The sequence below is a fragment of the Barbus barbus genome, assembly GCF_936440315.1.
Source record: "Barbus barbus genome assembly, chromosome: 25".
NCBI lineage: Eukaryota > Metazoa > Chordata > Actinopteri > Cypriniformes > Cyprinidae > Barbus > Barbus barbus.
Genome location: NC_136753.1, coordinates 30126031 through 30150608, shown reverse-complemented (window position 1 = coordinate 30150608; position 24578 = coordinate 30126031). Strand labels below are relative to the sequence as shown.

Sequence of the window (24578 nt, the reverse complement as noted above, 5' to 3'; positions counted from 1 at the left end):
ACGCCCACCACACAGCAGCTTATTGGTGGAGAGTGATGAGGCTAATCAGTGTATGGGGATGATTAGGAGGCCATGATGGTCAGAGGCCAATGGGGAAATTTGGCTAGAATGCCGAGGTTACACCCCTACTCTTTTTCGAAGGACATCCTGGGATTTTTAATGACCACAGAGAGTCAGGACCTCGGTTTAACGTCTCATTCGAAGGACGCTTTTTACAGTATTGTGTCCCCGGCACTATACTGGGGCGTTAGGACCCACACAGACTGCAGGGTGAGCACCCCCTGCTGGCCTCACTAACACCTCTTCCAGCAGCAACCTAGTTTTCCCAGGAGGTCTCCCATCCAGATACTGACCAGCTCAACCCTGCTTAGCTTCAGTGGGCAACCGGTCTTGGGCTGCAGGGTGATATGGCTGCTGGTGCCTCATACGGCTCCGGGAGGGGAATAAAAGCCTCCTGTAGCAAATCGATGCATTTTTGTAAGGAAATACCCATATTTAAAACACTGTGACAAACACTGAAGCGCAGCGGAGAGAGAACAAAAAACACGGGCACGAATTAGAAGCACAAAACGAGGATTTGTAAAGAAAAATGTTGATATAAGCCAAGAAGAGACTGGTTTTCCTTTGCTAAAGTAAGGAGACTTTGCTTCCTTTGCTCCTGTAAACAAACTCGCGAGACTAGCATATCTCAGAGGAGCATACATCCTACAGTTAGCGGAAGTGAGAGAAAAGTGTTTATAACGTTTTAAATATGGGTATTTTTTTCACAAAAATGTATCGATTCACTACAGGACGCTTTCATTCACCCCCGGAGCCGTGTGAGGCGCATTTTATTATGGATGGATGCACTTTATTTGGCTACTTTTGGACTGTTGAAAAAACACCCATTCACTGCCATTATAAAGAGAGGAAGAGCAAGGATAATTTTTAATATAACTCCGATTGGATTCGTCTGAAAGAAGAAAGTCATATACACCTAGGATGCTTTGAGGGTGAGTAAAACATGGGCTAATTTTCATTTTTGGGCGAACTAACCCTTTAAAACCACCGCCGATGATGTCTACCAAGGGTGGGGCTGGGCGATATGGCAAAAAAAAAAAAAAAAAAAATTTCAGAACATTTGACCGATTCTCGATTTTTATACAATTTTTAACTAGTCAACTTGAAAATGTAACTACAACATGATTCAAGTAACTTTTTATTTATGAACCCTCGAGTTAAAGAAAATTCTATTCCAAGTGCAGCACACATGAAGTTATCAACGATGTAAATGTTTAACAAATCACTTTTCATGCAGAAAATATGCATGAACTACAACTAATTGTACAAACTTGTCTTATACATATTATATGTTCAGAAATCATACAAAGTCTCAAAAGTATAACACCAGTAGACTATTATTAACTATAAATGTTCTGTAAAAACAATGAACAGCAGCTTTAAGCCTGTCAGCATGATGCAAACATGAAATATCAGACATACAGTAGTAGTTACAGGTCTTTTCCATTGTTTTTTCGATGTAAACATGGATGCGTTTGACTCTTGCGCTCGCGTCTCATGCATGAAACAGCTTTCTAAAAACGCAGTGCTCAAGTTAAAAGAAGTTCACTGCTATCTTCTGGCATGTTTTCCGAGATTACCAACAAATTGTAGTCAGTTACTGATTATAGATTAGATGATGAAAACTGTAGTTAGTAATGTAATCTAGGTTACTCGTTTTAGGTAAAGTATTCTGACTACTTTTTAGATTACTTTATCTAACTTGTATTTAACTTACAATTAAACAAATCATACTGATATAAAAAAGCAAACAGAAAATATATTTCATTTCTTTCTATATCAACATCATACAATGCATTAAATGTTACATTACACCAGGGTTTCCCAAACTGGGCGTAACATTAACACTGTAGTGGGTTTGTGAGTCGATAAGAAGTAATTATAATAATAATTAATTAAATCATAAAAAGTTAAATATTTTAATACTTGAACACTAAAAATATTTCATTTGTTTACCGGCCTATAGTCAAAGGTAAATGCAATGCCACAGTAGAATTTTTAGAGGAAATTGTAAAATAAGAAAAAATAATAATTTGGGAGAAAAAATAAATTCTGAATAATTTACTGCCATTGTGTGAATAATTTGTAATCATGTAATCCATAAAACAGTATCTGTAATCTGATTATGAGCATTTTAAAATGCAGTACACTCTAATTAGGAGTACTTAATTTTTGGAATCTGATTATGTAATCCAGGTGACGTAATCAGTTACAATCCAGCACTGGTCACAACACACTTTATTTATATGATTAGATAATGTGTTTCCTGCATGCACAGAAAGGCCATTTCAGAGGAAGACCAGGGACATTTTTATGGTAAATAGGGTCCATTTTCATGTCACACTGACTTTAAATGAGCAGAAAGACTCCGGTCAGGAGTTTGTGTTTGGTCTCTTACCCACGTCAGTTGTTCCTAGGTCTGTCGAGGCAGATTTGAGCGTTTGTCTTTTACCCCGCGCTCCGTGCTTCATCACTACCTGACTCTGAGAAACACACAGACACACTGTGAACAACTACAGACACAGAGATGGAGATACACGAGGAATGATGGATCACACAGCAGCTCAATGTTATGCACATAGAATTAACTATGACTTTAAAAAACTAAACAAAAAAACAGGTAGTGCTTTGAAAAGCCCCCCCCCCCCCACACACACACACACTAGGGATGGGCGACACCACTAATTTTGTTTTCACTATGATACAGATATCAATATCACTATCAATACAGATACGATACTTCTAAATGAACTTTGAAATTAGGAAATTTATTAAATTACTAAGAGTAAAATGGGTAATGATACCCACTTACCTTTATATTTGAAATGCATTTTAACATTCAATATGCCTTAATATTAATATTTTTGTTTACACGTGGTTAAAATATGTTAACTGTAGTGGTAACCATGGAAATCTAGAAATATAGCTGAACTACAGTCACTTTAGTAAAACAATGGTTCATTTTCATAGAGGACATAAAACGCAACTTTTTATTCTGCCAGTATATGACAAACACTTCCGGTTGAGTGAACGCTGGCGTGTCTGTCTGCCGCTGCTCTCCGGTGTTCCCTTGCCTGGGTTTCGTTTCCCGTTCTGGATCAAACTCTGTGGATACTGTGAATTTTGCACCCTGCGCATTTTTACCCTCTGTGAACTTTTGCACTGTTTTAGAGGACTTCAGAGTACCCTTAGCACTGTCTGTTGCTGCCTTCCGATGTTTTTGCCCTGGTTTAGCTTCCCTTTCTGAATTAATCTGTGGACATTGTGCCTTTATACCCCCGGTTTCTGTGGATTATATTTTATCTGTACCAACGACTAAGCCGAACTTTTGGTGTTCCCTCGTAATCCTTTTCCTGTCCCTCATTGAACCGTCTCGAGCCTTGATCCCCACATTTCCCCAGTTTGTTGCGCATCGACCCATGGGTAAGTTTCCACTTTCTCTCTGTCTGTTACCGGTTTACTCTGTTTTGGGTTTTTAAAGGTCTGGGGCATTCTTATCCGGTCTGCCCTTTTCCTACCCATTAGGGTGGTTTTTGTGTGGTGTTCAGGCTAACGTGTTTTCTATCATGGTCATGTAATAGGGACAGAAAAGATGCGTCGCGTTTGGCTTAGCGTTCTCTCCATGCTGGTCGGTATTTTACTGTTTTTTCAATTTGTATTGGGAGTGAGTGACCTGTTGTTGTGGATGTGTTGTAGGGGTTCCTCCTCCTGGTCCTGGTGTGACGGTAATGCAGCTCAGTGTCCCTAACGGCACGCCATGTTGACTCCTTTTGGATCCTTACAAGTTTTTATCTACAATGGTTCTTTGCTACTCACCTGCCGAACTGGTTCAGTTGAACACACCGTCGCATTTACCAGAAGGAATCTATAAACTCACGGGTTGGGGATTGCCCGTCGCCGACGCTATGTTCATCGCGGCTCACGTCGCACATTTTGTACTTCCAGTCGTCCTCGTACTTTTGCTGATGATCAAATACCTATTGTTTGGTCTCCTGTCCACGTCCCCCGTGCCAGGCTAAATACTGGAGTTAACTCTGGCAACCTTCTTTCTCTGGAATATTCATCAATACACCCACCAACTAGACTCATCCAAGATCCCTCTCAGAGTGTGGACCGTCCTGTTAAATTTGGGCCTGTGTCCAACAAATCATTCATCTTAAATGACTTTTGCACTACTTGTGATTTGGATTTTTTATTAATGACAGAAACAGGCTTAGTCCTGGTGATTCTACAGCCTGATGGAACTCTCTCTTCCTGACAATTCATTGTTTAATTCTCCTAGAACTGCTGGCCGTGGAGGTGGAATTGCAACAATTTTCAGGAACTGTTTTAAGTGCAAACGCTTGCCTGATTAGATTTTTCATAGTTTTGAGGTGCAGTTGTTCAAGTTTGATTTTCCCACTTCCTTGCTCTGTGCCCTGGTTTACAGACCTCCGAAATATAATAAAAGGACTTCATCCAAGAATTTTCTGACTTCTTGGCTTCTCTAGTATCATGTTCTGATAGTCTTTTAATTGTGGATGACTTTAATATTCATGTCTGGTGTCACTCAAAACCTCTGGTCAAAGAGTTTATGTCTTATGGACTCCCTTAATTTTATACAATCTGTCACTGGACCTACACACCAGAAGGGTCACATGTTGGATCTAGTGTTTTCACGTGGTTTTCCTGTGAATAATATTGAATTATGTGATGCTGTTATTTCTGATCACTGTCCAGTTATTTTTGACTCTGTATTGTCATGTACTCTGCCTAAATCCTATCATTCTCCTCGTTATTTTAGATGTTTTAATTCCTCTACTGCCAAGTCCTACAATGATGAGTATCTATCTACCCAAATTCCAACTGCTGTGAACGTTCTATCCTCTAGTGTCCATCCCGATGAATTGGTTGTACTTTTTAATAGTACCTGCATTTCCACCTTGGACTCAGTTGCTCCCTTAAGGTTACAGAGATCCAAGATGATGAAAAAAGCACAGCCATGGCTTCAGGGGCCTGTTCGTGCCATTAGACAAGAGTGTAGGCGTGCTGAGCGCAGTTGGAAGAAAAATAAACCTCAGATATCATACAAAATTTTCAGAGATTGTCTTAAAGGGTATTAGAGTGCTGCTAAGGAAGCTCAAGAAGATGCTTTCCATGAAGGACCTTCAAACTGTAATTCATGCGTTTATAACTTCAAGGTTGGATTACTGCAACTCACTTTATTTGGGTCTGCCTACATCATCCCTGAACCGATTGCAATTGGTGCAAAATGCGGCAGCCAGATTATTGACTGGCACCAGAAAAAGTGAGCACATTACCCCGGTTCTTGCCTCTCTACACTGGCTCCCGGTTCAGTTTTGTGTTGATTTTAAGATTTAGCTTTTTGTTTTTAAAGCTTCACATGGTTATAGCTCCCCAGTATATCTGTAATCTCCTCATTCCACCTCTAGATCTCTTCGATCTTCTAGTCAATTTCTTCTCTCAGTTCCTCGTTCACATTTTAAAACGAAAGGAGACCGGGCTTTTGCTGTGGCAGCATCTAGGCTCTGGAACAGTCTTCCCCTCCACATAAGATCTTCTCCTTCTATTTCTTTGTTTAAATCTGCTTTGAAAACCCATTTATATTCTGTATGTTTTAATTCTGTTTGAGGGTGTAACATTTTATTTGTCCCTTTGTTTGTCTTGATTGGGTATGCTTTTACTTTGTTTTATATTTGCAGTACAACACTTTGGTTGCAACTCCTGTTGTTTTTAAATGTGCTTTATAAATAAATAAACTAAACTAAACGTATAGTAACAATAGAATAGAACATGATCAATATGAACTTTTAATCTTTAGTTTAAATAAATGTAATTGCACAAACTACAGGCTACAATTTCAATTTGTTTATTGTGAAATAACTCAAACATGTTTGTTTTTTTCTGTCTTCTGATAAGCATTGTTCTGGACTGCTGTTCCCAAAAACATCAATGCTTTCTTACAATACTTTTGGGAAATGCAGCCCTGTTTGAATGCATTGTCAGAAGTGAGTGAACGCTCTCTGTGATTGATTGGTTTTGTCTTGCAACATTTGCATGTGTTCAGATGAGCAGGAAAATAGTTCTATCCTACACCATTATTTGCTGACATCGTTTGATCCAAATCAATGCATAGTCAATCACTGGTAAATAAAACCGATATTTTTTATTTGAGTGTGGATACTTTCGATACTCGCATCAGTATAGATATATAGATACTTCCAAGATCGATACACCCATCCCTAACACACACACACACAGTACTGTACCTGATGGGAGCTGTAGGAGGACTGGTTGTGGTTGTGCATGATGGGAGGAGGACAAAGACTGTACTGCAGCGGCTGGCCCAGTAAAGAGTAGCGTCCATCTGCTGACACACACACACACACACACACACACACACACACACACACACAGTGTCAGTCAGAGCGCTGGAGGACAGCCAAACACAACACCAGCAGCTCACTGGGGCAGTAGGACACACACACACTCTCAGCGGCCCACAGTGACAGGGTTTGTTCTGTAGCATTTTGCTTTCAGTGTGGATAGAAGAATGCCAGGGCATGACATGATTTGACGTTCATAGACATGTCTGATGTAATAAAGGGGTGTGTGTGTGTATGTGTACCTGGTATTTATCACGTTATGGGGAACAAATGTCCCCACAAGGATAGTAATACCAGTAAATTTGGATCTTGTGGGGACATTTTTTAGGTCCCCATGAGGAAACAAGCTTATAAATCACACAGAATTAAGTTTTTTTTGAAAATCTAAAAATGCAGAAAGTTTCCTGTAAGGGGTAGGTTTAGGTGTAGGGCGATAGAAAATACAGTTTGTACAGTATAAAAACCATTATGCCTATGGAGAGTCCCCATAAAACATGGAAACACGTACCTTGTGCTGGCCCACCGGGCCGAGGGAACTGAGAGATGAGAGGCAGCGGGCCGAGACCCGGACACACAGTGTTCACACTGCCAGACGGAGAGGGAGCCGGAGACTGTGTGGGAGACGCCAGCGGACTGCTGAGCTGAGTGCTGACCTACACACACACACACACACACACACACACGATGAGCCTGAGTCTCCATGACGGAGCAATCACATTTGCAGCTGTAGCCAGCTATAATGCGTGTACCATTTAGGCCTGTCAAATTTTTTTTTTTTAATTTGAATATTCGTCGAATTTAAAATATAAATCCGCATTCGAATTTTAGGTGTGCATCAGGCAGCATTATCAGTGGTGCACAAGATACGACGACGATGGAGGTGTCATTACATTTTAATGCTTTTTTAGTCTATCCACAAGAGAGGATCAAGATCACTCGCACAAGAGAGCCGCATGTTTAGAAAACCATGTAAAATTAATGTAAGTTCAACTTTTAAAAAACATGTCTTGAGACTTTATGGCAGTTTTTCCCAATCCCACTGCATCTCATGTTTTTAAATGAAGAAAGCACTCTTTGTGATTGGTTTTCAGTCCTTTGTATTAAACTATACATACATACATGATGCTTTTTTGTTTCTAATTGTTTAAGCAACTCAATTAATTCTATATATGGTTTACAAACATTATTTTAAACATTATGCAGTGTTTTCAGATAGTCGTGTTATTTTATTGCTTTGAAGAAACGTGCATTAGTAATATTTTTGCTCGAAGCGTCCTCTTGTGGCCTCAGCTTTTTCCCCCCTAACAAAAATTATGCCTTTTAATTTAGAATATAATTCAAATATCAATAATATTTAAGTACAAAATTCGAATTTAGTTTTTCAGCCAATTTGACAGCTCTAGTGCCGTTACCTGCGGCTCAGGCTTGTTGGGTCTCTGCTCCATGCTGTAGTACTTGCAGGGGTTCCACTGCACCAGTGGAGGATTCTGGGTCGGCTGCGGTCCGTTAGGGACACTGAGCTGCATTACCATCACACTAGGACCAGGAGGAGGAACCCCTACAACACATCCACAACAACAGGTCACTCACTCCCAATACAAAATACACTAGAATGAGAGATTTGATAACTAATGCAACCTACTGCTCAATGACTTAAATACTGGTAAGTTTAAATACTGGGCTGATACTGCAGATATTTACTGATGCACGATGGTTAAATCGTGTGTAAATTGTATTTTATATAACTATTTATATGTATCGTAACAATCATGGTATTCAGTATTATGTATTTAGTATTAAATATAGTATTTTATATAGTGCTGTCAAACGATTAATCGCATCCAAAATAAAAGTTTTGTTTGCATAATATATGTGGGTGTTCTGTGTATATTCATTATGTATATATACACATACACACACATTCAGTATATATTTTGAAAATATTTACATACGTCTATATTTATATTCATATAATTGATATTATAAATAAATATATTTAATATATAAAAATAAATTTTTTCTGAAATATATACATTGATGTGTTTGTATTTATATATACACAAATATAAACACTCATATATTATGCAAACAAAAACTTTTATTTTGGATGCGATTAATCATTTGACAGCACTAATTTTATACTTTGAGTATTTATAAATTTCTTTATATTTCCATTTAACTTAATTTTTCTAAATGTAGTTTTAGTTTTACTTTAAAAAAACAAACAAAATAATTAAAAAAAGTTAAATGTTTAAGTTTTTCATCAATATTTAGATTTTATTTTAACCTTCTTTTCAAATAACGACAGCTATAAATGTGTTTTTTTATATATATTTCAGCTGTAGGTAACAGTAGCATGTCTGTAGCTGTAGCTGTGTTTGTGGTGAACCTGAATACTGCTGTTGCATTGGCTGTGGGCTGCAGGGTGAGGCAGACTGGGTCATCTGGTACTGATCTGAACTGGGCGGCTGCAGGTAACCCACAGATGGACTGAAATACACAAAAGCACACGGTTAAACAGAATTTAGCATAAAAACAACAACACAGCATCAAAACATAAATTTACACTTGTCACTCTATATGTTTCTCCATTGTAGTTAATGCACATTTTCTTGCTGAATGAAACAATTATGTGCCTCAATTAAGAGCATACGTTTTTATCCACACTAAACTGCGTGTTTTGAGTTTGAGCTCCATCAAGTTGATTCTTTATCGTCTATTTTCTATCTTAAAAACATTTTTATACACTATCATTTTCGTTTCTATAACGTGTGAATATATCCCCTATAGCATGGATGGAAACCTAGCTATTGAAGCTACTTGAAGTAGAGAGATATTTCTAATCATATTATTAATAACAGATTAAATCATGTATTTAAATAATCACTGCAGAATTAGCATAAAAACAATAATACAGCATCAAACTTAAATTTATTATAAGAATAACAAACACTTTAATGCAACTGAATGGATATGATATTATGCAATAATTTTTTTTAAAAAATAAATAAATAAAAACATCAATGTTTTATATCTGAGGAACCCAAACAGATAATTTTGTTCATTAAAGTCAATACTCAATTGCATACAGTAGTAAAACTGCACCTTTTTTCCAGCACTTCTGACATTATCTGACAGTAAACACGTGACGCACGTGCTGAGATGTTAGCGTGTGTGTACCTTGTGCTGTTCTGTTGTGTGGGCGTCAGTACGCTGTAGTAGACGGGCATGGGTGCCGCGGTCGGCATGGGTCCCTGTACGGACTGACTGGCGGGAACCATGACGGGCTGCTGGTACTGCTGCTGCACCACAGACTGACTCTCATTAGCTACAGGCACCTGCAGAGACACAGGAGGAACGGTGAGAGAGAGAGACACACACACACACACACACACACACACTCTCCCACCCACACACACACACACACACTCTCACACACACACACACACACACACACACACACACACACACACAAACTCTCCAACCCACCCACCCACACACACACACACACACACACACACTCTCTCTCCCACACACACGCATACATATACAAACACACAAACTCTCTCACTCACACACACACACACAAACACGCACTTGTTTCATTATCCTTGTGGGGACTCTCATAGGCGTAATGAGAGGCGTAATAGGCGTTTTTCTACTGTACAGACCGTATACTCTATTGCCCTACACCTAAACTTAGCCCTCACAGGAGACTGTCTGAATTTTTAGATTTTCAAAAAACTTCATTCTGTGTGATTTATAAGCTTGTTTACCTGTGGGGACCTCAATTTAGGTCCCCACCGTGACACAAGACATGAGTCTGTGTGTATTCAGGTTCAAGTCCCCACCGGTATATAAAAACAAAAACACTCACGCATTCTCTCACACAAACACACGTACACACACAAACTCACTCACTCTCTCAGACACACACACAAACTCACTCACTCTCTCAGACACACACACAAACTCACTCACCCGAATTCGCGCACACGCACGCAAACTCACACGTGCACACACACTCGTGCACACACCTGATAGGAAGGCATGGGTGGGTACTGGACCATCATGCCCTGCATCTGTCCGTTCATGGCCGTGCGCTGTGTGTTCATCATACTGGCGCTCTGAGGCTGCTGTACTCCCATCATGCCCTGGTACGCAGGCTGCTGATTGGCCATCATGGGCTGGAGAGGAGCTAATCATGCAAAACAAAAGCACATCAAACTTCAACTGCTCATCATGAGGGAGCCGTTCAGAGTTTTAATAGTCAGTTTAATATGAGACATCAATATAAGAGAGCATAAAAATGACAGTCAGCAGAGACAGACGCACACAGAAGTACTTTTCCTCCACGTAAGAAACAAAAATCATGCTTTGGTAAGTCAAAGACAAAAAAATATTTTTATCTCAGAATTAACTCAGTATGTCATATTTCGACTCAAAATGATACAATTATAATTTCAAAAAATTATTAAAAGTATAATTATTTTATTATTTCATCATTTTTATAGTTAATATTAATTTCTTATATTTAACAATTTTTTTTAAATAATTTAGACTTTTTAAATAGCAATTTTAGTCAAGTTCAACTTTATGATTTAGGATGTCAATTTCAAATTTCGACCTTTTATGGCTTAGTATGTCCGTTTTTATGGCTTAGTATGCCCCCCCCCTACAATTTTTATATTTTATTAAAATTTTATATTTAAATTTGATCATTCTTACGGTCATCATTGACTTCAGTTTCATAATTTTGACTTTGTAAACTCAATTCCGATTTGATCAAACTTTTCCCCCTCATAATTATGAGTTAAATGTTGAACTTAGTATGGCAATTAAGACTTTTTTCCTCAATTTTATTTAGTCTTTTTACTTCTTATCTCATATTTCTGGTATTTTTTTTTAAATGTCATAATAATGATTTATGAAAGTATGATTTTTTTCTTATGTGGTGGAGATGGGCTTCCATGTGTGACTCATCTGATGAGCTCTGCTCCAAAAGCGCATTAGCTTGCTTTATAGGAGGATAAATGATGCTGTCTAGGAGCAGAGGAACAGGAAGTGATGTCACACTGACCGGAGGGCTGAGCCGGCGGGGGCAGCGGCTGAGAGCGCTGTGCGGGGTACGACACCTGGTGAGAGATGGAGCGGAACTGCTGGCCTGAACTCGGATACTGTCCTCCGGTGGAATAATACTGAACCTGGATCTGAGCCGAGAGATAGAGATAGACAGAGAGAGAGAGAGAGAGAGAGAGTCTGATGATGACAACACACACTGCACATCATTACCTTTTGATACCACCCACCCACCCACCCACCCACCCACACACACACACACACACAAAAAGAGATGCCCGCATGCACACACACGCACAGAGATACACACGCTCACACTCACACTCACACACACACACACTCACACACTCACACACACACACACAGAGTCTTGAGTATTATGTGCTGCTCATATTACAGAGACGCTCTGATGAAATATAAAGACTGTGATTAACTGTTTATTACAGCGCTGCGCGCAAGCACCAGAGTCTAATATCACTGTATGAGTCATTTATTAATTATATCACAATGTGGTAATTTTGCTGGATGTTCAATGAATAAATGGATTATTTTACTTTATACTCTGGTTTGTTAAATATAAACATGTAAACAGTGGATATCATAAAAAAAATGTATGACCGATTTATTCAAACATATATTAAACATTCAAGAATAGCTTGAGTAAAAATATAATATGTAATATAGTGAATACATTTATCAGAATGTTTCTCTCTAGAGTTAGTTTTGCAGATAACTATAGATTGAATGTCTTTCCTGAGGTAAATGTGACATTATTGATCTTTCATTGATGTCTTTCTGTGGTTGAATCACTAATCGATTGATCCCATGATTCAGGATTGATTTCAGTGAGTTGTTCTGTTTCTTCTGATGTTCATTCATATTGATTTGCTGCTGTAACTAGCGATGATCTCTTCACTGACGATTGTTCAAATGACGATTGTTTTCAGCCGGCACATTTATCAATGTATGATCTTCCGTACGATGGGATTGCAGACATACAAATGTTTCATAAATCACACGTGAGCTCTGTCGTAAATTGATTTGTGAGCACGGATCTGCGCTCGTTTCTACGTTAGATTGATAAATGAGGCCCAGTATTTGTGAAATACACAGCATTCAGAAGTTTGGGGTGGGTACGATTTTTAATGTTTCTGAAAGAAGTCTCTTCTGCTCACCAAGGCTGCTGCATTTATTTGATCAAAAATACAGTAAAATATTGTTAATATTTTTATAAATGTAAAAAAGTGATTTTCTATTGTAATATGTTCAAATGTATGGAAGCCAATTTCTGCCACAGAATAAAAAAAATAAAAAATAAATGAATAAATATAATTGTGACAATTATCTCACAATTCAGACTGTTTTTTGCAATTCTGAGAAAAAAGTCAGAATTGCGAGATATAAACTCAGGATTCTGATCTTCTGAATTTAAATCTTAATTTTTTTTTTTTAATCAGAATTCTGAGTTGACATCTTGCAATTGTTTTTTTTCTGCCATGGAATAAAAATAAAACTGGTAATTGCAACAATTTATTTTTGTGAAAACCGTGATACATTTTATTTTTCAGGATTCACAGATGAATAGGACGTTCAAAAGAACAGCATTCGTTTGAAATTGACATCTTTTGTAACATTTTAAATGTCTTTACTGTCACTTTTGATCAATTTAATGCATCCTTATTGAATAAAAGTGTTAGTGTGTGTGTGTGTGTGTGAGTGTGTGTGTGTGTACCTGCTGCGGCGGAGGCTGCATGTATCCCTGCGCGGGTGGTGCTGTCTGTAGGATGGGTTGTGTTGGCGGAGGCGGAGGTGGATGCGGGTGTGGAGCGGCGGGCTGGTATCCAGAGGGCGGCGGGGGCATGATGTAGCTGGGCTGGGGTGGAGGATGCTGGGATAGTACAGCGGGCGGAGGTTGGTAAAGGCTGGGTGGCTCTGGTGCCTCGCTGGAGCCCTGACGGCTCAGAGACATCTGCCCAAAACCTGAAGTCAACTCATCTCCCTAAACAGAGACAGAGAGAGAGATCAGTATGAGCCGCTTTAAACCCTACTGAGCAACTTCACTGTCTACATAGGCAGCATCCTAACAGTTATGGAGCTTCATAAGCGACTGATCTGAAATCATGCACAGAGATGCACAGCAATTGTACAATTTTCAATGAGCTTGTCAATGCATTCTGGGATTGCCTTACAATTAATATGCAATACCTAACAATTAATATGTAACTAAAATAAAACAGTTATAAAATAAAATGCAATACAAACATCATAAAAATAAAACGAGAAGATTATCCATCTAGAATAGCTGTAGTAGGACAAAAAAACACTAATAATAATAAAAAAAAGGGAAAAACTAAATGAGAAGATCATCCACAGGACAAAAATCTAACAAAAATAAATAAAAAGTTAATATAATAATAATAAAATAAATATATTATAAAAAAATAAAATACAATAAAATGAGAAGTTCAATCTAGAATAGCTGTACTAGGATAAAAACAAAGCATAAAATAAAAAGTACAAATATTAATAATAATAATTAAACAATTTAAACAAAAAAAAAGTACATGGAAAAAATAAAATGCAATAAAATAGAATAAAATGAGAAGATGATCCACTTAGAGTAGTTGAATCAGGACAAAAAGCATGAAATAAAAAGTAAATATAAAATAAAATACAATGACAAAAAACTATATAAAATGCAATAAAAAAAGCATGAAATAAATAAATTGATAAACTAAAACTCATCCACCTAGAATAGTAGTACGAGGACAATTTAAAACCTTACATCTGAAATAACACATTTTGGTACAGAACAATTAATACATGCTCATCAACAAAAATATAATGTGCACATTTCTGCTCCATACAAAAAAACAAAACAAAATGACTACTAAATACAATATCCAGCTGAAGAGCAGAAGAGTGAGAGAGTAGAGATGAAGGGAACTGAAGGGAAAGATACAGGAGAGAGAGAGGAGAGGTCAGCAGAGCTGAAGTACCATGTTGTACTGCTGGGAAGGAGAAACAGGCAGGATGACCTGAGGGCACGGAGGGTTTGAGTAAGACACAGCCTGCGCAGACGGCTGCAGAGACGCCACCGGCTGCAGAGAGACACAGAGAACAGAGGAACAGACTCAGAGTTCAGGAGGAGGAATAGAGTTAGAGGGACGCAAGCGGAGGAGAGGTTAGAGAAGAATGTTATGTTCACAGACAGAGAAACTGGAATACTAAATCTGTACTAAATACTAGTGCTGTGTTTTATACGATGATGTATCGTCACAGAGAATTTGACATTTACATTTACATTTATTCATTTAGCTGACGCTTTTATCCAAAGCGACTTACAATTGCTATATATGTCAGAGGTCGACATATATAGGTCCTCTGGAGCAACTAGGGGTTAAGTGTCTTGCTCAGGGACACATTGGTGTCTCACAGTGGATTCGAACCCGGGTCTCTCACACCAAAGGCATGTGTCTTATCCACTGCGCCATCACCACCCTCGACGATACGAGTTGGACCTGTATTGTTGCACGTGTGCAGCAGTGGACCGCGCTTAATTTGAATACAAGACGACCGTTTAAAATTAAATCTTTGCAGGAAATTGAGACCGTAAATGCCGTTTTGGCGCTCTTTGACATGGTGAGAGATCGCTGTATAAACACCTGAGTTCTGACGGCAGCGCAATCATTTCTTTTTAGTACTAGTTTTAAGGCAAAATAAACACGAATGAACATCTCATGCCTCAAATAGTGTTTCAACCGCAGAAAGACGTCATAAAAACAGTTTGTAATGTCACAGCATTTTATTTACCTCAGGCAAGTCATCAGTGTCCACAGCTCGTTATTTGCTAGAGAAATGAAGTCCAGAGAAGAGCATTTTGCGAAATATTAGACTATATACTCATTATATTTTACTTTACCTGTTAGTGATGTCTTAATGTGTGCTTAAATAAATCTTATGAAACAAGTTATGACAGCCACTCTGTAAATTATTATATTTCAACAAATACCAATCTGATGTCTTTTGTAATGATATCAGTGACCACTGTTTTATAGCATGTATCCGGAAAAAGTGTACGCCTAAACAACTTAGTGTAGTTCGCTTGAAACGTTCTTTTACAAATGTTAATGGAGCAAGCCTTCTTACATGATCTAGCTGCTGCGAATTTACATAATTTAATTCCAACTGTTGAAGAAGCATGGTCCTATTTTTCTCAATCTCTAAATAATATTATTAATAAACAAAAATATATTTTGTCGTAAAGCACAGAATTCAAATTCTAAGACCGATTGGATTGCCTTTAGACAACATCGAAATAGGTGTACTCAAGCTATTAGAAAATAAAAAATATTAGTTTTATAAAAAGCTATTTTCTAATTGTTCCACAAATTCAAGCACTTATTGGAGTATGCTAAAAGAACTAGAAAATAAACATCTGTTACCACAAAGACCCGTTTCACTTAAGAATGAAGATATTGTTGTTACAGACAAAGCAAAAATAGCAGATCTTTTAAATAAATATTTTATTAGATCAAGTAATTTATTTGAAAATTATGCTCCTAGACAGTATATCAATAAAATTAGACAAAAGAAACATTCAATCTATTTTACCTTTTAGTTTTTCTTTACAATTAGTTAACAAATCACAGGTCTGGCATGAATTACGTAAACTTAACTAAAAAAAACCTGCTGGTCTAGATGCCTTAGATCCTTTATTTTTCAAAGTAGGTGCATCAATTATCTCTGAAACTTTAACATATATTTTTACTCTATCTATAACTACAGCTGAAATACCGAAAATTTGGAAAGTAGCCATTGTATCTCCTGTCTATAAGAGTGGCGATAAAATGGATCCAAATTCATATAGTCCAATTTCAATTTTGCCCTGTGTTGCACAGGTGATGGGAATATTAATCTATAAGCAATTGATAGGGTTCCTTAATACAAATAACATCTTATCTAAAGTTCAATCTGGTTTTCATTCTTCATTTAGTTGTACTACAGCAGTTGTAAAAGTTATGAATGATATCTATAATGCATTAGAAACAACTTTGTGCAGCTATTTTTATTGACCTTGCTAAAGCTTTCGATACAGCTGATCATTCTATTTTGTTATCCAGATTACGTAGTATTGGTGTCTCTAATTCAACTCTATCTTGGTTTTCTAACTTTTTATTTAACAGATCCCAATATGTAAAGATTGACCAACAATTATCCGTACCATTAACTATTAATAAAGGGGTCCCTCAGGGCTCTGTGTTAGCATCAACCCTGTTCTCAATCTACATTAATAATATTTCTCAGGTTATCTGTGGTCAGAAAACCTATATTTCACCTATATGCAGATGATACTATTCTTTATGTTGTAGGATCATCATATGATGAAGTTTTAAAGCACTGGATAGTTTTAATAAAATTCAAGAGGCTTTTAATGGCTTGAATCTAGTTTTAAATAGCCCAAAAAAGTAATGTGGTTTGGGAAAAACAACAAAATTACATTATAATTATAAGATTATAACTTACAATAATATAATTATAACTCCAGATGGGGCAATAACTGAGGTAGTATCTTCATATAAATATTTCGGAATCTGGCTTGATAGTTCCTTGACATTTACTACCCACTTGATAGGGTTCCTTAATACAAATAACATCTTATCTAAAGTTCAATCTGGTTTTCATTCTTCATTTAGTTGTACTACAGCAGTTGTAAAAGTTATGAATGATATCATATAATGCATAAATGCAGGAGAAATTAGACGTGCTGTTTCATGCAGCAATTACATTGATTACTGATGCACCTTACAGAACGCATCATTGTGAATTATACTCCCTTTTGAATTGGACATCATTGCATATAAGACGAGAAACTCACTGGTATATTTTTGCTGGGTTTATTATCTGAATATCTTCAAAAGTTGTTGAAACCTCATCTTAATACATATACAACTAGATCATCGAATTATATTTCCTTGGCTATTCCTAGAAAGAAACTACTCATCGTTCCTCTTTTGAATTTGCTGCCCCAAATGATTGGAATATGCTACAAAAGTTATTGAAATTAGAGACAAATATTCCAGTATGTGCATTTTAAAAATTACTAGCGAGTGCTTTGACCTCGACCTGTAAATGTTTTAACTGAGATTTGAAACTTTTTTTTTTTTTTGTGAATAATGTATTGTGAAAGATGTTTGTATGTCTCAGGATATATTAATTCTCTTGCCAGGCTGTTATTGTAAATAAGAACTTGTTCTTAATGAACTTGCCTGGTTAAATAAAGGTTAAATAAATAAAATAAAAAAAATAAAGTGACGTCAAACCGAGGCATGTACCGAACCGTCATTTGTGTACCGTTACACCCCTATTAAATACTAAATCTGTTCAGTTGTGCTCATAACACTGGCAGCATACACACACACACACACAAATGAAAAGTATAGTTTCCTAATTAAAATAATTATCTCCTAAATTATTGAATTTGCAATTTACAAAATAAATTTGTGCATGTATCATCACGATCAATAATTTTCTTAAAGGACTGTGCGGTTGGGCTTTTGTGCTTGTTTTGGCTTTTCATTCATGTTTTTTAATTTTTCCTAAAATTTAAAAATTATATCTATTTTTATTTTAAACTGTACAAACCTTTTTGACATGTTTTGATTGTTTTATGAAATGTTTGGATAGTAACGTGTGTTTGTGCATCTTATTTCACAATAAATGACATTTGCTGCTGTGATATATTGTGATTTTATTCAGACCTCAAGTAGTATGATGTATTACAATATTTTTTTTAGGGCTAATTAATGTAAATTTAAAGAGCAGTTGAGATCATTTTTAGTGCGATAATGTGTGCATCAGATTGACAGTGACCTGTACTCACCTGAGGCATCATGTGATTGTGTGCGCTGATGGCGTGCTGTGTGTGAGTGTGAGTGTGTGCGTGTGTGTGAGTGAGAGTAGGTGTCGGCAGCAGCGGCGGAGGGGCCGGTTGGCTCGGGGTCTGAGGGGCTCCGGAGGGGCAGTTCAGGGGACACGGCAGGAGCCCACGGCTTTGCTGGGGCGGATGAGCCGGGGTACAAACATCCGGAGTGACTGTGGGAAGACCTGAGAGGACAGAAGAGCATTACTGTTAATGACACAATAGAGAGCAAGAGATGATCCGACCACAGACCAGCATGCATGATATAAACCAGTTCACATGAATAAACAAAAGAAACCACTAGCGATTCAAATGCATTAATGGTAAATGTCATCACTAAAATCTAATGTATATACTATGATGTATCTGATCTGAAATGGACCAATAGACATAACACATGTAGAAGCATATTAAAAAAAAAAAAAAAAAAAAAAAAAATAAATAAATAAATAAATAAAAAACGCAATAGTGTTACATTCCCATGAAAATACGACAGTTAAAAATGTAAATTTATTTTAAAATATAACTTAAAATTTCATCCCTGTTATTCATTTCCCTTCAAAAATAAACAGTTCAATGCATTTTGCAAAAAAAAAAAAAAAGAATTAATAGATATGTAAATGTTAATATAAATTATTTCAATATATATATTTATATTATTTATAATAGAAATGTATAGCTGGTAAATAAATAAATAACCCCCCCCCCTCCATTTTATTCCTGTTTTGGGGGGAAAAATAAGTAAAATAAAATAACAAAATAAAATAAAATTTCTCCCAAGGAAGTTGTTTGGGAAGAAACATAGTTGGGAGAAATAAAATGAAATGAAATAAAGAAAACAATAAAATAAAATTAAAAATTATTTTTTTTCCTTCACAGAAAAAATTATTATTCGCCGAGTAAAGTATGCCGGGATGAGATGTTTTGTTTTTCAAACTTGTAGTGGCAAAAAATTCTCTCTCTTTTGCGAAAACACTTTAAGATGTAATGAGCAGCAGGATTTTGGTCCTTTGCGTCTGCATCTCTTGTTGTACATGACTAAGATCACGGCTTTGATATGATAAATTGCTGCTACATTGTGCTGACAGAAGTTCTCAGCAAGAGTGTGTTACCTGTGCGTGAGCCCCTGGCGCTGCCCTGCGAGCCCTTGCTGCCCAGACTGTCTCCACGCGTGAGGATCGAGATGCCGCTGAAGCTGCTGGCTTTGGTGACCGGAGGTCTGAGCGTGCGGTTGGAGCTGTCAGAGTCTGTGCTGCTCCATGGACGCGGCTCCAGGCTCTTCATGTCGCTGTCGGTGCTGCTCTGGCGACTGCTGGACGCCCGGCTGGAGCTTTCCCTGTTTCCCCTGCGGACGGGACGAGAACACACACAGAGCTCTGTGAAAACAGACAGAAACACTCACAAACACTCATTCTGACTGTCCACAGGCGGACAGCAGTGAAGTACTTTTACTCTGCTTTAAAACTAGGGCTGCATGATTAATCGAATGCGATAGTCATGCGCATCTTGTCAGGAAACCCGGTTCTGTGATTATTAGTAAATCTCCATCAAATGCTTTCAGATAGAGCAGCATTTACTACACAATGCCGTAGTTCACTGACAAGCTACGCAAAAACTGTTTGAGCAGTGAACTACAGCTCAGTGTCGTAAATGCTGCTCCATCTGAAAGCATGTGAAAATACCACATTTAAAGGGATAGTTCACCCAAAAATGAACGTTCTTTCATTAAATTACTCCCCCTCACGTCGTTCCAAACCTGTAAGACCTTCGGTCATCTTCGGAACACAAATTAAGATATTTCTGATGCATTCCCCTCCATAGACAGCAAGGATCCTAACACAATCAAGGCTCAGAAACGTAGCAAGGAGATCGTTAAAATAATCCATGTGACATCAGTGGTTATAGCTTCATTTTACGATGCTACCAGAATACTTTTTGTACGCAAAGAAAACAAAAATAATGACTTTATTCAACAATTCGTCACCCTATAGCGCCATTTTGGACAGTATCACATACATAAACAACGCATGCAACGCATGTACACGGATGTTGTTTATGCTTTGATCTGAACGTAAACAATGTATCCGCGTACATACTAGGGCTGGTCCCATTTTTTGAGCTTCGAAGCTTTGGTAGTAGTCAACACCGAATATTTGAAGCTTCGGAGGGAGGGGGCTGAACATATTCTTCTCTCTAATAAAAGCAGGAATCAGATCATCCAATGACTTCACGCTCAGGGTGTGTTGCTGCAGACCTGAGGGAGTGCAGTCTTGCATTTTGGTGCAATATGGAGACGCGACACGTTCAGCATTAATAAACTTTTAATAAACTACAGAACACTTCACGTGGACAGGGCTTATATGCTCCAAAAACGGACACTGCACTAGTGATACAAAACACACAGGTCTGTTAAGTGCAATACTTTTAATAAGGTAGCCCAGTGCTTAATTGAGAGGTCCCGGAATAAAGCGGGGTAATGGATCCGGCATGTGATTAGAGGAGGGAGAGGACCAATCTTTAGTGATTGAAAGCGTGCATCAGTTGCTTTTATAGGGTTCGTACGGTCATGAAAAACCTGGAAAAGCTATGAAATTTTAAAACAGCAATTTCTAGGCCTGGAAAAGTTTTGTAAAAGTCATGGAATTTTATTCCACAGATCTCTGTATAATAGAGTTATATTTAATCAGGTCCTGAATTTGTGTGTATATCGCATAGTTTTACTCAGGTTAGTAATAGTTTTACTCACTGTAGGTTAGATGAGTAAATAAATCCACACAAAATATCAGATTAAATCAGTCATTTGAAAACAGCGTGAGTGATTCAGCGGTCTTCTCTCTTTCTCTCTCAAAGCGGCTTCACATCGGCGCATCTCGTCTGTACTGCAAGAGCTACTGCATGCTGACCCAAGACTTTCGCTCGCATCTCGGGACAGTTGACAAAGAAAACGCATGCATCGCATTCGTTGTTTTGATAGCAGAGGGTCAGTTCACATGTTGCGTCTTTTGCGTGCTTAAATTCATTATTTCAAATGTAGATGTGCGGCAAGCGTGCTCATAATAAAATATTTATGAAATATATGCATGAAAACGGTCAGCACGGACGTCTTTCATTGGCGAACGGTCTGTTGCTGGTGCAGATGTTCAGCCAGGCAGACAAGTTGAGAACCGTTTCTCGGGGGATGCCAGGTGTTCGAGAAAAAAAAAAAGATATTAGAATCTCAAAATTGAAAATGGAATGCCAACCCACCGAACGAATATTCGAATAATCTGATCCAGCCCTAGTACATACGTCTAGGATCCTTGCTGTCTATGAGAGTCAGTGAGCTCTCGGAGTTCATCAAAAATATCTTAATGTGTGTTCTGAAGATGAACGAAGGTCTTACAGGTTTGGAACGACGTGAGGGCGAGTAATTAATGACAGAATTTTCATTTTTGGGTGAACTATCCCTTTAATAACATGTTTTTACTCCAAACTCACTTCATAACGTCAGTCGAGTGTTTGAAATAAATCCTCCTGTGAGATGATGTGGCTTCTTACACAGAATAAGACAAGCAACACATTTCATAGCATTCTAAGCAGCGATAAAGGCTAAGTAGCATTGCATTATATACTTTATTACAATACAAATTAGAATAATAATTATACTGTCAGTCGTGTGTTTATTAGTCACGTTCAATCAATGAAAGCAGTTAAATCTTCTGTTTATACAGCAACTGCTTTAGGGATTCACTGGGTTTCTTCTGCGGGGCATATTTGGAGTTTCTCTGGCCTTTGGATGGAGATTTACACAAAACCGTGCTTCATGCGCATGACAATCACAGCTTTTGCGTAATCGCGATAGTGATTTCACTGCGATTTATCCTGCAGCCCTATTTAAAAGCACATTTTTCAAGTGTCTGCATGTTATCAGTGTTTTTCTTCAGAAAACTTTTACTTCACAACATTCTAAAGCATAATATTGTATTTTTACTGCACTACGTTGCATATTAAATATAATTTAATTACATCAAAGTTTTATGTGAGTACAAGAAAGTACTACATTTTTAATGTTTTTAAGTATTAAAGGTAAAAAAACAACAACTTTTATTCATGAAATGTAGTGCAGTAAAAAGTACGATATTATGCTTTGGAATGTAGTGAAGTAAAGGTTTTCCAAAGAAAAACACTCTGATAAAGTACAGATACTTTTTAAATTTACTTAAGTAAAAATACTTCACTACTGTCCACCTCTGCGCGCACACACACACACACACACACACACACACACAAACATGCAGATCCATCACTGAAGCTCCACACAAACTCGGTTGCAAGATATCAGACACAAAGTGCTGACAATAAACACATACCTGAACATTAAACACACACATACAGATATACTCAAACATCAGACACATAATACACCTGGGCTGCACCGTACAGTTATATCCTCCAAGCTTGCATTTAATGCAACAGCATGGAGCGGAGGTATGGTTTGCAGTGCTGCTCATGCAGTTATGCATGAGGATTTTCTAGTTTAAATGCACATTTGAAAGCTACTTAATTCAAACATTTGTGTAAATTATTGGTTTTATTTACCGTGCAGCCCTTTGACACACAAACACACGCACACAGGTCCATCACTGTTAAACTGATGCATACACACTCAGATCTGTGTAATGTGCTGCCCTTCTGCACAAGAGCAGCTGTCGAGAAAACCAATAATCAATCAATCAGTCAATGGTTGTGTGTATTTAACAGCTAAAGATACTCAAAACAGTTCCAGAGTTCAGTAAAGCTTCATCAATAATGTTACATTACACTCATCAGCTCTCAAAAACACTGTTCGGAGACGCTTCACGCTCACGGGCAAAAATCGAATCCGCAAAATGTCTGTCTGTGCATCACTTTCATTACGCTTCATGTGCAGTTTTACAAAACGCACTTCCTCAGAGACCTAACGTTAGATGAACAACAGATGCAACAGACTAAATTAAAATATTTTGTGCAAAGAGTGAAAAATATTTGTGCTAAAAATGCACATTTGCATAAGATGATTAAAATTACTGATCTGTAAAACCCATCCTGGTGATGCCAAATGACTTATTTCCTTACGGGAAATGGGACAGGAGGTGACATTTACGTTCTAGAGTGCTCTTCCACATTTTGCACATAGGATACTAAAACTACAGAACAGAAAACTACTGGGAACAAACAAGCAGAAACGCAGAAATGAGAGCTGTAAACGCAGAATTGCGAGCTGTAAACTCATTTCTAAACGCAGAAATGAGAGCTGTAAACTCATTTCTAAACGCAGAATTGCGAGCTGTAAACTCATTTCTAAACGCAGAAATGAGAGCTGTAAACTCATTTCTAAACGCAGAAATGAGAGTTGTAAACTCATTTCTAAACGCAGAATTGCGAGCTGTAAACTAATTTCTAAACGCAGAATTGCGAGCTGTAAACTCATTTCTAAACGCAGAAATGAGAGCTGTAAACTCATTTCTAAACGCAGAATTGAGAGCTGTAAACTCATTTCTAAACGCAGAAATGAGAGCTGTAAACTCATTTCTAAACGCAGAATTGCGAGCTGTAAACTCATTTCTAAACGCAGAATTGCGAGCTGTAAACTAATTTCTAAACGCAGAAATTGCGAGCTGTAAACGCAGAAATGCGAGCTGTAAACGCAGAATTGCGAGCTGTAAACGCAGAATTGCGAGCTGTAAACGCAGAATTGCGAGCTGTAAACGCAGAAATGCGAGCTGTAAACGCAGAATTGTGAGCTGTAAACGCAGAATTGTGAGCTGTAAACGCAGAAATGCGAGCTGTAAACGCAGAATTGCGAGCTGTAAACTCATTTCTAAACGCAGAAATGAGAGCTGTAAACTCATTTCTAAACGCAGAATTGCGAGCTGTAAACTCATTTCTAAACGCAGAAATGAGAGCTGTAAACTCATTTCTAAACGCAGAATTGCGAGCTGTAAACTCATTTCTAAACGCAGAAATGAGAGCTGTAAACTCATTTCTAAACGCAAAATTGCGAGCTGTAAACTCATTTCTAAACGCAGAATTGCGAGCTGTAAACTCATTTCTAAACGCAGAATTGCGAGCTGTAAACTCATTTCTAAACGCAGAATTGCGAGCTGTAAACT

The 24578-nt window shown here is 37.7% G+C and overlaps 1 protein-coding gene across 11 annotated transcripts in view; it reads right to left on the bottom strand.

Moving 5' to 3' along the window:
• The window catches only part of LOC306845013 (R3H domain-containing protein 2-like), a 76059-nt gene that overhangs the window by 4716 nt on the left and 46765 nt on the right, over window positions 1-24578 (bottom strand). For 5 of the 11 annotated variants that reach the window (XM_079377498.1, XM_079377495.1, XM_079377503.1 and 2 more), the window contains 12 exons: window positions 19560-19792; window positions 18409-18632; window positions 14525-14626; window positions 13258-13524; window positions 11527-11656; window positions 10484-10644; window positions 9627-9784; window positions 8836-8936; window positions 7859-8004; window positions 6955-7099; window positions 6330-6430; window positions 2459-2543 (listed from right to left, as the gene is read on the bottom strand). In XM_079377498.1, the coding sequence (XP_079233624.1) occupies window positions 2459-2543; window positions 6330-6430; window positions 6955-7099; window positions 7859-8004; window positions 8836-8936; window positions 9627-9784; window positions 10484-10644; window positions 11527-11656; window positions 13258-13524; window positions 14525-14626; window positions 18409-18632; window positions 19560-19792 (1853 nt within the window). The remainder of the gene's footprint in view (window positions 1-2458; window positions 2544-6329; window positions 6431-6954; window positions 7100-7858; window positions 8005-8835; window positions 8937-9626; window positions 9785-10483; window positions 10645-11526; window positions 11657-13257; window positions 13525-14524; window positions 14627-18408; window positions 18633-19559; window positions 19793-24578) is intronic. The other 6 variants (XM_079377505.1, XM_079377504.1, XM_079377497.1 and 3 more) reach the window with 4 other exon arrangements.